The 14,405-nt window shown below is 43.1% G+C and overlaps 1 protein-coding gene across 2 annotated transcripts in view; it reads right to left on the bottom strand.

Moving 5' to 3' along the window:
* alox12 (arachidonate 12-lipoxygenase) overlaps positions 1–14,405 on the bottom strand; it is a 69,781-nt gene that overhangs the window by 27,402 nt on the left and 27,974 nt on the right. For both annotated transcript variants that reach the window (XM_059975119.1, XM_059975118.1), the window contains exons 6-7: positions 3,740–3,909; positions 2,000–2,143 (exon numbers count right to left, since the gene is read on the bottom strand). In XM_059975119.1, the coding sequence (XP_059831102.1) occupies positions 2,000–2,143; positions 3,740–3,909 (314 nt within the window). The remainder of the gene's footprint in view (positions 1–1,999; positions 2,144–3,739; positions 3,910–14,405) is intronic.

Below are 14,405 nucleotides of genomic sequence, written 5' to 3'. Positions count from 1 at the left end.
GGTAGTAGAGAATGTCAAAGCTAAGGTCCTGAGGGACTTCAAAATGCAGACTGATAAGCAGTGGCCAAGTGGTTAAGGCATTGGTCTGGTGATCTGAAAGTTGCTAGTTCAAGCCTCAGTCCTTGATCAAGGCACTTAACCACACATTTGTCTGTGACGACACTGGTGCCAAGCTGTATTGGCCCTTGCCCTTCCCTTGGACAACATCAGTGATGTGCAGAGGGAAGACTTGCAGCATAGGCAACTGCCGATCTCCCATACAACCCTGCCCAGGCCTGCGCCCTGGAAATTTCCAAGGTGCAAATCCATGGTCTCGAGTCGAACACGTGCTTATAAAAGCAGGTACTGGCCAACCAGCCAGACATAGTAATACTGAACAAGAAACAGAAGAAAGCAGTAGTAACAGATGTGGCAATCCTGAATAACAGTGCCATCAGGAAGAAAGAATACGAGAAGCTAGAGAGATACCAGGGCTTGAAAGAGCAAATAGAAAGGATGTGGCAGGTTAAAGCCAGAGTAATCACCAGAGGTGACAGGAGCACCTGGACTGGGAGGGTGGCTCTAACAAAACCTTGGAAGAACGTCTGAAATCTCAGTCCAGAAGAGCACTCTACAGGGAACAGCAAGGATAGTGTGCTGAACCCTCAAGCTCCCAGGCCTCTGGTAGAGGACCCGAGATTAATGAGAAAATACACAAACACACCTCCCATAACGGGGTGAGGAAAATAAATAAATAATATACAAGTAAATACTGGTGAGCGTAATGCTATTACAGCTCAGGACATTCAGAGTTCAGAATTCAATTCCGGCGTTGTTCTGCAAGGAGTCTCTGTACATCTTTCCCGTGGAATGCGTGGGTTTTCTCTGGGTTTTCCAGTTTCCTCCCACAGTCCAAAGACATACTGGGTAGGTTAATTGGTCATTGTAACTTGTCCCATGATTAGGTTAGTGTTAATCAGTTTGTTGGGGTTGCAGGGGTGGCGTAGAACGAAGGACCGGAAGGGCCTACTCCATGCTGTGACACAAAATAAAACTAAGCAGTGCAAAAAGAGAGCATAGTGAAGTAGAGTACATGGGTTCAGAAATCTGAAGATGGAGGGGAAGAAGTTGTTCATAAAACAGAGTCTCAGGTTCCTGTACCTCATCCTTGAGGGTAGCAAGAAGAAGACATATCCTAGGTGATAGGGGTTCTTAATAATGGATATCACCTTTTGAGGCATTGTCTTTTGAAGATGTCCTTACTGCAGGGGAGGCTAGTGCCCATGATGGAGCTGGCTGACTTTGCAAATTTCTGCAGTGTTTTGTGATCCTGTACAGTGGCCCTTCTATTCCAGATGGTGATGCAACCAGTTGGAATGCTCTCCATGGTGCCATTCCTGTCTGTCTCCACATCTCTCTATCCACTCTCCTATCTTCCCTTTATTTCTTTCCCTTCTTGTCTCCTTCCCTCTCTCTTCTTCTTTCTCCCATGTCTTCCACCTCCTCTCCTCTCACTCCCTCGATTCTTCCCCTTTCTCCCAGACTCCCTTTCCCATCTCTCACCATCTCTCTCTCCTCCCTCTTCCCTCTGTTTCTCAGAGGCTGATAGATTCTTGATTAGTCAGGGTATGAAGTGATACAGGGAGAAGGCAGGAAATTGGTGCTGAGAAGGAAAATGGATCAGCCTTGATGAAATGATGAAGCAGACTCATTGGGCCAAATGGCCTAATTCTGCTTCTCTATTTTATGCTCCTCTATTTTTTTCTCACTCCCTTCATTTCCCCACCACCCCTTTCCATCCCCTCTTTCTCCTCACCTCCTACGCTCACTGATCTCCATCTCCCCTGTCCCTCTCCCTCCCCCTTTCTGTCTCCATATCTCTTGTTCCCTCTCTCCGTTCCTTTCCCAGTGTCTGAACTTCCTCGTTCTTTCATCCTCTCTCTGTCTTCAGACCATTATTGGGTGGCAGTAATGGTCCTTCCATCATTCCCAGATCCCACGTGCCCACTCCCCCAGCTACCTGGATGGCTAGAGGCATCAGCCTGTTCTGGGGGTCCTGGAACAACAGGCAGAGGGGGGCTGCCACGTATTGTTGATTCCCCTTAATCACATTTCCAACAGTTCCATCCAAGATCTTGTAGTCCACGATGTAAATGTTTCCCTTCTGTGAATGGACACAAGAAACACACACACTGAGTCATAGACAAGAGAGAGAAACATCCCCACTACAAACAAAACAAAAAGCAATAAAATGCTGGAGGAAATTAGCAAGGCAGGCAGCATCGATGGAAAAGAGTAAACGGTCAATGTTTCGGGCTGAAACCCTTCATCAGGATTGGAAAGGAAGGGGAAAGATGCCAGAATAAAAAGGTGAGAGGGAAGGGGGAAAGAGGCTAGCTGGTGAAGAATCGGAGGGCAGCAGAAATCACTGAGGGGGAAGCAGTGAGAAAGGATTTCACTGAGCTCCTGAAGAGAAGATTTAAACTTCTTCAGAGTTTGCGGCGGAGCAGCAAATCATAAACAGGAGAAAGTCTACAGATGCAACACGGACAAAATGCTGGAAGAACTCAGCAGATCAGGCAGCATCTATGGAAATGAGTAAACAGTAGGCATTTCCAGCAGAGATCATTCCTCAGGACTGAAAAGGAAGGGAAGATGTCAGAATAAAAAGCTGGGTGGAGGGGAAGGAGGATATATGGAAAGTGATAGGTGAAGTCAGGTGGGTGGGAAAGGTCAAGCATTGGAGAAGAAAGAATCTGAAAGGAGAGTGTGGACAATAGGAGAAAGGGGAGGAGGAGGGGACCCAGAGGGAGGTGATAGGCAGGTGAGAAAAAGTAAAAAGTCAGAGTGGGGAACAGAGGAATGGGGGGTGGAGAATTTGTTCACTGGAAGGAGAAATCGATTTTCATGCCATCAAGTTGGAGGCTACCCAGATGGAATATAAGATGTTCCTCCTCCTTCCTGGGGGTGGCCTCATCTTGACATAAGAAGATGCCATGGATTGACAAGGTCAGAATGGTAATGGTAATTGGAATTAAAATGTTTGGCTATCCAGAAAAAATAAATAAATAAAAGCCAGCAGAGAGGGAATAAAAGCCCTTCCTAAATGTGGCACAAAACTACTGTATGTAGCCATGACAATTAAGGAGGCTAGAATTATCTAACTTGGACTTTCTCTGCCCTTTTTTAAAAAAGAGAGTTTATTTCAAGTACTCCAAAACTACAACCAAAATTAGAACAACAAATAAACTCCAACTAAATTAAAACAGACCCATCTGCAGCAGGATGCTATGCATTCCCCACAGTTCCCAATGGATCTGGAAGACCTGCATGGTGTCCATGGGCACTGCACATTCTTTTTCAGGGATACCTGGGAATGAACATAGATCTTGCCAGGTATTCAGTTCGAGTGGAGCCCTCAGCTGCCTTCCAGACATTGGGAGTGTGTGATGGTACAGTGTAGAAGGAACTTCACTCTGTGTCTGACCTTGGGAATGGGATCTCTGTATCTAAGCTGGCCAATTAACCTGCAAACCAACACATCTTTGGAATGTGAGATGAATCAAAAGAAACCCATGCAGTCACAGGGAGAATGTGCAAACCACCCCCACCCCCCAGCACACACACACACATAAATCAGAGGTCAGGAATGAACCCAGATCTCTGGCATTGTGAGGTAGCAGCTCTACCCACTGCTCTAATGTGCCACCCTGGTAGTCCTTTGACCCTAATGCAGTAAATACCAGAAACATGCACGCACCTTCATTTCCTGTGCCAGTGTAGAGCCACCGAGGAACTGGTTGATCATGGTGTCTGTCACAGGGAATTTCTTTGGAATCTCTGTGCACCTCTCGATCAAGCAGGGATTGCAACCATTTTTGAACTGGTACCCAAAGAACCAGTCTTCCTTCCAATGCTTTACCACAAAGACTGGTAGATAACGGAGATGGGGGAGGTGGGGAGAGAAAATGAGAGATAAGAGGAAAATCCCCTGATGAGTACTGATCTCCTGTAGAAAAATTCCTTCTACTAGGTTGTTCCACGACCTTAAAAGTACACAGAGACAGTGGCCACCCTCTGCCCTTCCTTGCTCATTGGTGAGCTGCTGGTTACTGTTTGTCTGTCTTTGTGTGCACTTTCAGATGGTGGGGAGTATCGGTAGCTTGGGCTGATGTTGCAGTTGGGTTTGATGTTGCAGTGTTCACTGAGCTTGTCAATTAGCTTGCAGACGTTTCATCACCAGACGAGTTGACACCCTCAGTGCCCAGTTGTTGGTGTTTCTCTGGGAATGCTCACATTTATATAAGCCCTCATTTACTTGCCCCAGTCCTGGTTGGCTACTCCTTCAATTGACCTTTGAACTCTATTGGCTCATGTTTCTTTGACCCTTGACCTTTGAATTTTATTGGCTTGCATTTCTTTGGTTCTTATGGTTTCAAGTAGCGACCATCTATGAATATCTAAGAGCCAAAGAAGTGCAAGCCGGTAGAATTCAAAGGGTAGCCAATCAGGACCAAGGCAAGTGAACTGACAGCCTATTTAAATTGCTATGCACCCGATAATGGGTTAAAAGAACCAGTAGAAATGGAACACACCTGGAGTCTGGATTTGCTGCAAGCAAAACACTATTTATTAGTATCTATGTAAATCAATAATAAAACCAGATAAATCAACCAAGTTAGCAGAGTTTATGCATATGTAAGTGTGTAAATATGAAACCCCAAACTTCTTCAAGCTCAGGTGGTAAATGATAGAGTCTTACAATGGTAAAGAAATGAAGTCAGTTCAGATCGTGATATTGAGTTGAGTAGAATTGAGGAGAAAGAGAGAGAGGTGATTTGTTTTCCAAGTAAACCGACGCCATCGATTCTTCCTGTGTTGTCTTCCAAAGTCCTGTTAAAGTCATCTCTTGTACGTACCCCTATCTTAACAATTTGCATTTCAAAATTACCTTATGCAAAGGCACGGACTCAGTCCCCTTTCCAATACCTTTCATAATATTTACTTCATCAGTTTTCATCTCCTCACTGAATTCCAAAACACTGTCCAATATTAGTGACTTAAAAGCTCCAGTATCTCACCAGATTCTCACAGGAACCGGAGTTGACCCCTCCTTTACAGACACAAACCCATTTAAGATGAACCACTCAAATCCTCTTGCACTCGGCCAGACCCCTCCTTCCTTAGCGGTGTTGCAACTGACTGCACACAAGCATTTGGAATTGTCTCCGTTTCTTTTCCTTTTTTCCTTTTCAGAGCAAAACAATTAGCCGCCACCTGACCAGGCTTCTTACAAAAGTGACATGTAAAACTGGAAAACTTTCCTTTCAAGTGATTTCTTACCTCCTTACTTTTGACACTAGTTCCTGACTTACTCTCCAATTTAACCTGTATGTTATCCTTGTTATCTCTGTTACTCTTTTGGTAGCTCTTACTCTGGAAAAACTTAACCTTATAAGTTAAGGCACACTCGTCTGCTAACCTAGCAGATGCAGAAAGGGTCATGCCTCTTTCTCCCCTAAATTTGTCTTTATGTCAACAGGAACACAGTTTTTAAACTCTTCCACAAAAATAAACTCTTTTAAGTTGTTAATATTCTCATCCACCCCTTTTGAGGTACACCAATGATTGAAGTACACTTGTTTTTCATGGGCAAACTCCACTTTTTTTTGGTTCCAAGACTTCCTCAAATCTCAAAACTTTTGTCTGTACCCCTTGGAACCAACTCATAAGCCTTAAGCACAGTATCTTTCACTTTCAAATATCAAAGCAGAATACGCTTGCTGAGCCTTCCTCTTAATCACACTTTGTAACAAAACAGCTCACTGCCCCCCTCAGCCACTGCTGATTACAAGCCATTTGTAGGAAGTGGAAGTATGCACTTTCCTGCATTTCAAAATGATGGAAGTACTTATCAACTTCTGCTTCATCAAATGGAGGTACCAACTTAATTTCTCAACTAACACTAAGCCCACCAAGGTCTGCCACGACCTCTTTGCTGCATTCTCTCCCTCTCGAACATTCTGTTTTTCTGCCTCTTCTCTCTGTTTATCTGCCTCTCTAGCATCATATTGCCTCCGCTTTTCTGCTTTATCAGTCTCGAGCTGTTTTAGTTGCAACTCATGCTCACACTTCAATTTTGCTACCTGAAGCTGAAGCTCAGCCTCAGTAAGTTTACCTTAAGCAAGCATTTCCAACACATCCACTTTGAACTTCCTTGGATATATAATACTATGCTATTAACATCTGCATATGAGCCTTCTTCATTCTAGTAGTCACCTTACATTTTAAGTTATGAGTAATTCCCAACAGCACATCCTTCTTAGCAACATTCAATGCCTCAGGGATTGGCTCTGCCAGAAACTTATTAACCTCAAACTCCATTTCTGCTGATTTTACACTCAAGCAAATTAAAAGATATTTTCCCAATTGCAGCAACCATTAATCACTCAATTAAGCCCCCAACAAATTTAGAATAGCTCCCAAAACATTTAGTACATATCCCGGACGAGCCCCCACTTTTGTTATGTACCCCGTTACGTGTTAAAAGAACAAGCAGAAATAGAACACACCTGGAATTTGGTTTTGCTACAAACAAAATACTATTTATTAGTATCTATGTAAATCAGTAATAAAACCAGATACATAAAACAGGTTAACAGAGTTCATGCATATATAAGTGTGTAAATATTGAACCCCAACTTCCTTCAAGCTCAGGTGGAAAATGACACAGTCTTACAATGGTATAGAAATGAAGTCAGTTCAGTTCATGATATCGAGTTGAGTAGAATTGAGGAGAGAGAAAGAGGTGATTTGTTTTCCAAGTAAGCCAACACCATCGATTCTGCCCACGTTGTCCTCTGAAGTCCTGTTAAAGTCACCAACTGTGACCACACAAAAGGGTATCATCTTCATGCAGTAAAGCTATCAACCCAGGCAAGGGTTAAACACACCAATTGCCTTCCTCCGGTCACCACTTTTCCACACTGCGAGCAAAACACACCCTTCGTGGGCACTCAAAGCTCATCCATTGTCTATTTCTTCTGTGTGTCTGTCTGAAAAGCCAGCTTGTATATATCCCAAACATGCTGAATGCCAGCTGTCCATTATATAGCTCCACCCTTCCATAACCTTGGCAACTCATGAGTTGTTCAGTGCTCTTTCTCTCTCTGTATCAGTATACACACACACGCTCTCTCTTTTTAAAGGCACAGTCCATATTGAATAAACCTTAGGATCTTGTTACAAAATGTGAGCACACACAGGGGAAACACCAGCAACTGTGCACTGAGGATGTCACCATGACTGGTGATGAAACACCTACAAGTTATTTGTGTGTAGATTTTCACTGACTTCATTGTATTTCTTTGTTCTGCTGTGAATGTCTGCAAGAAGTTGAATCTCGATGTTTTAGCTGGTCAACTATAGGTATTTTATGGATTTTGAATTTTCTTGCTGGCTTCAAGGTCCAAAAATAACCTCTCATTAGCCATTTTGAGTAGAGCCCTTTGCAATTTATGTAAAGAACTTGGACAAAACCTCCAAGAGCAGTGCTATTGAATGTGCTGATGATGCCAAGGTGTGTAGTACTACTGGAGGATCTCAGTGGGTTAGGCAGCATCTGTGAGAGGCAATGGACAGTCACAGTCAGTTTTTCAAGTTGAGACACATGCTGTCCAGATGAAGGGTCGTGGTCCAAAATGTTGACAATCCATTTCCCTCCACAGCTGCTACCTGAATCACTGAGTTCCACCCACAGACTGTAGCACCAGAATCTACCACCTTATCTTTGCAGGAGCCAGCAAGAGGATGTCTGTGGCTACAAAGAAATACAGGCAGCTTACATGAGTGATCAAAGATATGGCAATGGGCTTTCATGTGGAAATATCAAAATTGATGGGAGAACATCTTTAAGATAAACTTGTTACCTGAATGGTGAAAGATTGCAAGCTTCAATATTGTTAAGTTGGCAAATTGATCTCTAACTGCTACATGTACCAAGGTATAGTGAAATGTCAGATTTGTATTCCATCCACACAGATCATTTCATCACCTCAATGTATTGAGGTAGTTCAAGGGAAAACATAGAGCAGAATGAAGAATAAAACATTCTTCTTCTATTCCCCACTCTGGCCTCTTACTGCTTCTCCTCACCTGCCAAACGCTTCCCCTGGTGCCTTGCTCCTTCCCTTTCTCCCATTGTCCACTCTCCTTTCTTAGTGGGAGAGGAAGAAATGAAGAAACTGAACTCTTTTTGTCAGAGGATTCAAAGTTTCTTCCAGAAAGGGTGGGGGCAATAGGAATGTTTAAAAAGGTTTAAGGGAGATATTTGATCATGCAAATGGGTGAAGGCTACAATGTGATCAGAGGTGATGTTATTAAATGGTGGGTCTAAAATGTGCTTCTCTCAGTGCCTCCCCCTCCATTTACTGAAACCTCACTTCCTGTAACATCATACAGTCATAGACATAGAGTCATACAGCATGGAAACAGGCCATTTGGCCCATCTGGTCCATGTTGACCACAATTCCCATCCATTTGTCCACATTTGGTTCATATCCCCCTCAAGCTGACAATAAATTGGACATGAGCTCACAGCCTATATCTTTATTGTCTACCTGCACAGCACTCTCTCTGTAGCTGTTCCATTTTATTCTACACTGTTATTGTTTTACCTTGTTCTACCTCAATGCACTATGTAACAATTTAGTCTGTATAAACAGTATGCCAAGCAAGCTTTTCGCTGTAACTCAGTATGTGTAGCTCTAATATACCAATTAAAATTCCATTTCTATCACTATCAATTTCTTTTTAAACATTACTAATGTACCTGCCTCAACTACATCCTCTGGCAACTCATTCCACATATGGATCACACTCTAGGTAAATAAGCTGCCACTCCAGTTACCATTAAATTTTTCCTCCTTTCACCCTCAATATATGCCTCTGGTTCTTGATTCACCAAGTCTGGTGGGGGAAAACTCTGTGCTTTCACCCTCTCTGCACCCCTTTATTCAAAGTAAATTTATTATGAAAGTACATATACAACCCTGAGATCCAATTTCCTGTGGGCATACTCAATAAATCCTTAATAGATAATAATCATAATAGAATTGTTAGAGCATTTTTCAGAGTTATGGTATCTAGCAAATACTAATTTGTAATGTACTACCTCAATACAGCAGCCAACCTTCAGACCTGAAATTGGATTGTATATTGAATTTAAAATGCAGCTCTTACAATGGTCTTCCTGGAGCTGGAAACTGGGGTTGATTTCGAACAAAGAAACACTCTATTTGATCACAGATGCCTGCATACGCTTGAATGCAGACCAGAGTCAGTGAGAATTAACATTCATTTTGGGTGTCTGGAGTGTAGATGTGAAGACGGAGAGGTTTGGAAAACTATTATTTAAATCAAAGGAAGCATTGTACTTGCATTGTATCTATAGAATTGTCCTGCTCCTTTCCTTTGATTTTTAGCTTATAAACATATCATGTAATATTGGGTCAGGCAGGCCACCTCTTCCAGAAGCTTAATGTTCCAGGGTTCCAATGTTTCAGACATGATAGAGGCAGAGGGATGAAGGGTGGGGAGGTGGCTTTGCTAGTCAGGAAAAATGTTACAACAGTACTCAGGCAGGACAGATTAGAGTATTGTCTACCGAGGCCATTTGGGTGGAGTGGAAAAACAGGAAAGGTATGACCACTTTAATGGGTTGATTTATAGACCACCCAATAGTCAGCGAGAATTGGAGGAGCAAATCTGCAGAGAGATAGCAGACAACTGTAGGAGACATGAAGTTGTGATAGTAGGGGATTTTAATTTTCCACATATTGATTGGGACCCCCATACTGTTAAAGGTCTAGATGGGTTAGAGTTTGTAAAATGTGTTCAGGGAAGTTTTCTAAATCAATATATAGAGGTACCATCTAGAGAGGATGCAATATTAGACCTTCTATTAGGAAACGAGTTTGGACAGGTGACGGAAGTGTGTGTAGGGGAACACTTTGGTTCCAGTGATCATAACACCATTAGTTTCAACTTAATCATGGATAAAGATAGATCTGGTCCTCGGGTTGAGGTTCTAAACTGACAAAAGGCCAAATTTGAAGAAATGAGAAAGGATCTAAAAAGCATGGATTGGGTCAGGTTGTTCACTGGCAAGGATGCAATTGGTAAATGGGAGGCCTTCAAAGGATAAATTTTGAGAGTGCAGAGTTTGTATGTTCCTGTCAGGATTAAAGCCAAAGTGAATAAGAATAAGGAACCTTGGTTCTCTAGGGATATTGGAACTCTGATAAAGAAGAAGAGAGAGATGTATGACATGTATAGGAAACAGGGAGCAAATAAGGTTCTTGAGGAGTATAAAAAGTGCAAAAAAATACTTAAGAAAGAAATCAGGAGGGCTAAAAGAAGACATGAGGTTGCTTTGGCACTCAAGGTGAAGGATAATCCAAAGAGCTTCTACAGGTATATTAGGAGCAAAAGGATAGTAAGGGATAAAATTGGTTGTCTTGAAGATCAGAGTGGTCAGCAATGTATGGAACCAAAAGAAATGGGGGAGATCTTAAATGGTTTTTTTTTGCATCTGTATTTACTAAGGAAACTGGCAATGAGTCAATGGAAATAAGGCAAACAAGTAGTGAGGTCATGGAACCTATACAGATTGAAGAGGAGGAGGTGCTTGCTATCTTGAGGAAAATCAAGAGTAGATAAATCCCCAGAACCTGACAGGGTATTTCCTTGGACCTTGAAGGAGACTAGTGTTGAAATTGCAGGGGCCCTGGCAGATATATTTAAAATGTTGGTATCTATGGTGAGGTGCCATGGCTTTGTGCACGGTAGGTCATGTTTAACAAATCTATTAGAGTTTTTTGAAGAGGTTACAAGGAAAGGGGATGAAGAGAAGGCAGTGCGATGTCCATTGTTATTTGTCATCTATATCAATGACCTGGATGATAATGTGCTAAACTGGATCAGCAAATTTGCTGATGATATGAACATTGGAGGTATAGTGGACAGTGAGGAAGTTTTTCAAAGCTTGCAGAGGGATTTGGACCAGCTGAAAAAAATGGGCTGAAAAATGGCAGATGGAGTTTAATACAGACAAGTGTGAGGTGTTGCACTTTGGAAGGAAAAACCGAGGTAGAACATATAAGGTAAATGGTAGGGCACTGAGGAGTGCAGTAGAACAGAGGGATGTGGGAATACAGATACAAAAATCCCTAAAAGTGGCATCACAGGTAGATAGGGTAGTAAAGAGAGCTTTTGGTACATTGGCCTTTATAAATCAAAGTATTTAGTTTAAGTGTTGGAGTGTTATAGTGAGTTTGTATAAGGCATTGGTGAGGCTGAATTTGGAGTATTGTGTACAGTTTTGGTCACCGAATTACAGGAAGGATATTAATAAGGTTGAGAGAGTGCAGAGAAGGTTTACAAGGATGTTGCCGGGACTTGAGAAACTGAGTTACAGAGAAAGGTTGAATAGGTTAGGGCTTTATTCTCTGGAGAGTAGAAGAATGAGGGGAGATTTGATAGAGGTATATAAAATTATGATGGGTATAGATAGATTGATGCAAGCAGGCTTTGAGGCTAGGGGAGAAAAAAACCAGAGGGCATGGGTTAAAGGTGAAGGGGGAAAAGTTTAAAGGGAACATGGGGGGGGAGCTTCTTCACAGTGGTGGGAGTGTGGAATGAGCTGCCAGATGAAGTGGTAAATGCGGGCTCACTTTTAACATTTAAGAAAAACTTGGACAGGTACATGGATGAGAGGAGTATGGAGGAATATGGTCCAGGTGCAGGTCAGTGGGACTAGGCAGAAAAATGGTTTGGCACAGCCAAGAAGGGCCAAAAGACCTGTTTTTGTGCTGTAATGTTCCCTGGTTCTAAGTGCCTCCTATATGATGCCTGCAGCTTGCTTTGCTGAACAAAGACTTCTGTATCCATCAGTGTCTCTGCAGTGACTTTATTCACAGTCACAACAAGGATCAATAAAAGACCACACCAAACCACTCCAGTGACATCACAGGATGATTTGCCACAATATTGAACATTATCTCCACCCATTCAGGCCCAACGCGCTTGAATTTCCTTCTACACTGCTATCAGTGTAAAGGGTCAGGATGAGGGCAATGTGGGAACTACTCCCACACATGGGGCAGAGGTGTTAGGCAGATGTTGAAGTGATGTACTCCTCAGACATGCCCACAGTGTCTCGGTGTGCTCCTGATGAATGGTTTTGAGGTTGTCAATACCAGCCTTCCTCCAAACAACTCTTCCAAGAGGCCATGTAACTACACTTTATGGGCTGTGTATGAGGGAATAGTTAGAATAATTGAGGAGCATGGTCAAAGGTCAGTGCAACATCATGAAGTGGTGGGGGGTGGGGTGGTGGTAGGTGCCAAGCTGACTTTGCACCAGAGCTCTAATGGTGAAGTTTTATATCTTTAACCAGTGATCGACCATGAAAGACAAACCAGGTGGACCCAAGTCCGGAGGAGACCAGAGACAAGGATAGAATCCTCACTTGTTGGTTTGTCAGTAGGGAGCACAGGCTACAACTCAAGAAGCACTACTCACCAGGGTAGGTAAACTCAAGGCTGAGCAAAAATGAACAGAGGGAACTTAAATGGACAAACAAAACAAGGCACGGGCGCACTGATAACTAAAACAAGACACAGGTGAAAAATAATCAACTAATAATCGGGGAGAAGGGTTGCCAGAGCCTGGAGGTCTCCAACGCCCCCTGGTGGTCAGAGTAAGGCATGAGACATGCAGTGAAGAGCCCAGACTGTGCTGTTCCATGTTTCCAATATCCAGTGAGGTTAGAGGCCTACAGATGGATGGCTCTATGATCAGCCCTCAGATAAGGGGAGAGATTCTGAGGGAACTGAGAAAAAGTCCAGAGGTTTAAGGTGCTTGAAAATTCAGGGCCCTTTCCCTACAGCCTTGACTTTATCATGAAGAGTTTGTAGGGCAGGAGGAAGAAGAGGGGATGGGGCAGAGGGTTGGCCAATCTATGAAAGGCTGCGACGGAACAAAAGGACATGCAGAACAGAAAATCTGGGGCAGCACAGTGGGTAGAGCTTCTGACTCACAGCTCCAGGAAACAGGGTTCCACCCCCACCTCCAGCACTGCTTGTAAGTGCAGGAACACCCCCTCCCTTTGCTTAGGGGCTCCAGGTTACTCTCACATTCCAAAGATGTGGTGAGCCGGTGTGTCAACTGGTTGCTGTAAACTGTACAGGGTGCTGGTGGGAGTATGTATGTCCTTACTGTAATTCACAATTATTCTCTATTATGTATTGCACTGAACTGCTGCCACTAAGTCAACAAATTTCATGACATATGCCAGTGATATTAAACCTGACTCTGATGTTACCGTATACTACCTTGATAAATTTTTTTCTCATGCATTTCCAGGAAATTAACAAATACAGTAGATTTAAAAAATCTACACACAAAGACAGACAACCAGCCAAAGTGCAAAAGAAGACAAACTGTGCAAATAGAAAATAAGTTATACTGAGAAGTTATAGCTCGGTCCTTGCAAGTGAATATTAGAGGTTGTGGGATCAGTTCAGAGTTGAGGAGAGTTCACACTGTTCAATAGCCTGATTGTTGAGGGGTAATAACTATTCCTGAAACTCATGGTGTGGGACCCAAGGCTTCTGTGCCTCCTGTCTGAAGGTGGTGGTGAGAACATGGCCTGGATGGTGGGGTGTTTGATCGTGGATGTTGCTTTCTTGTGACAGTTCTGCAGGTAAATGTACGAGAGCTGGGATGGTGTTATATGGACAATTCACCTGGCAACCTTGCCGCTGTGGGCAGAATTCCCAGCTTCCTAACCCATCCTGATAAAGGGTCTCTGCCTGAAACATTGACTGTACTTTTTTCTGTAGATGCTGCCTGGCCTGCTGAGTTCCTCCAGTGTTTTGTGTGCGTTGCTTGTGTAACGGCCTGGGAAAGGTTTCACTTCTCATGTAATGGTTTCTCTGTAGCACAGTGTCTGGGAAATGACTATAGATAACAGGGGGTTTGGAATGTACGCTGGCCAATGAGGGAAGGTGCTTTCCTTTCTTCTGTGCCCAAGAGAAGGTTTCATGGTCTTTTGTTCAGCAGAAGATGAAAGCAGATGCCAGAACGAAGAAGCTGTAGATTGCAGGACGGAGTGGACTTGGAATGGGGACAGGAGTCGACAATGCTCAGGAAAAATCGATGAGAATGAACAGAAGGAAAACAGTGAGCTCCAATGTGTGCATTGGACCACTGCATTAAAACGGGCCCTTTTTCTTTTTGTTTTCTTTACTAACCCTCTAGTCAAATTAAGAATTATAAAGCTCAATCATTTAATGCATATTGTGTACTATCTGTTATTTCGGGGTACAGTACTGATTTGTAACAGGGGAACACATCATGCAGCA

This window comes from Hypanus sabinus, chromosome 7, assembly GCF_030144855.1.
Source record: "Hypanus sabinus isolate sHypSab1 chromosome 7, sHypSab1.hap1, whole genome shotgun sequence".
In the NCBI taxonomy this organism is placed as follows: domain Eukaryota; kingdom Metazoa; phylum Chordata; class Chondrichthyes; order Myliobatiformes; family Dasyatidae; genus Hypanus; species Hypanus sabinus.
Note: the sequence above shows the minus strand (reverse complement) of the source record. Positions and strands in the feature narration are given on the sequence as shown.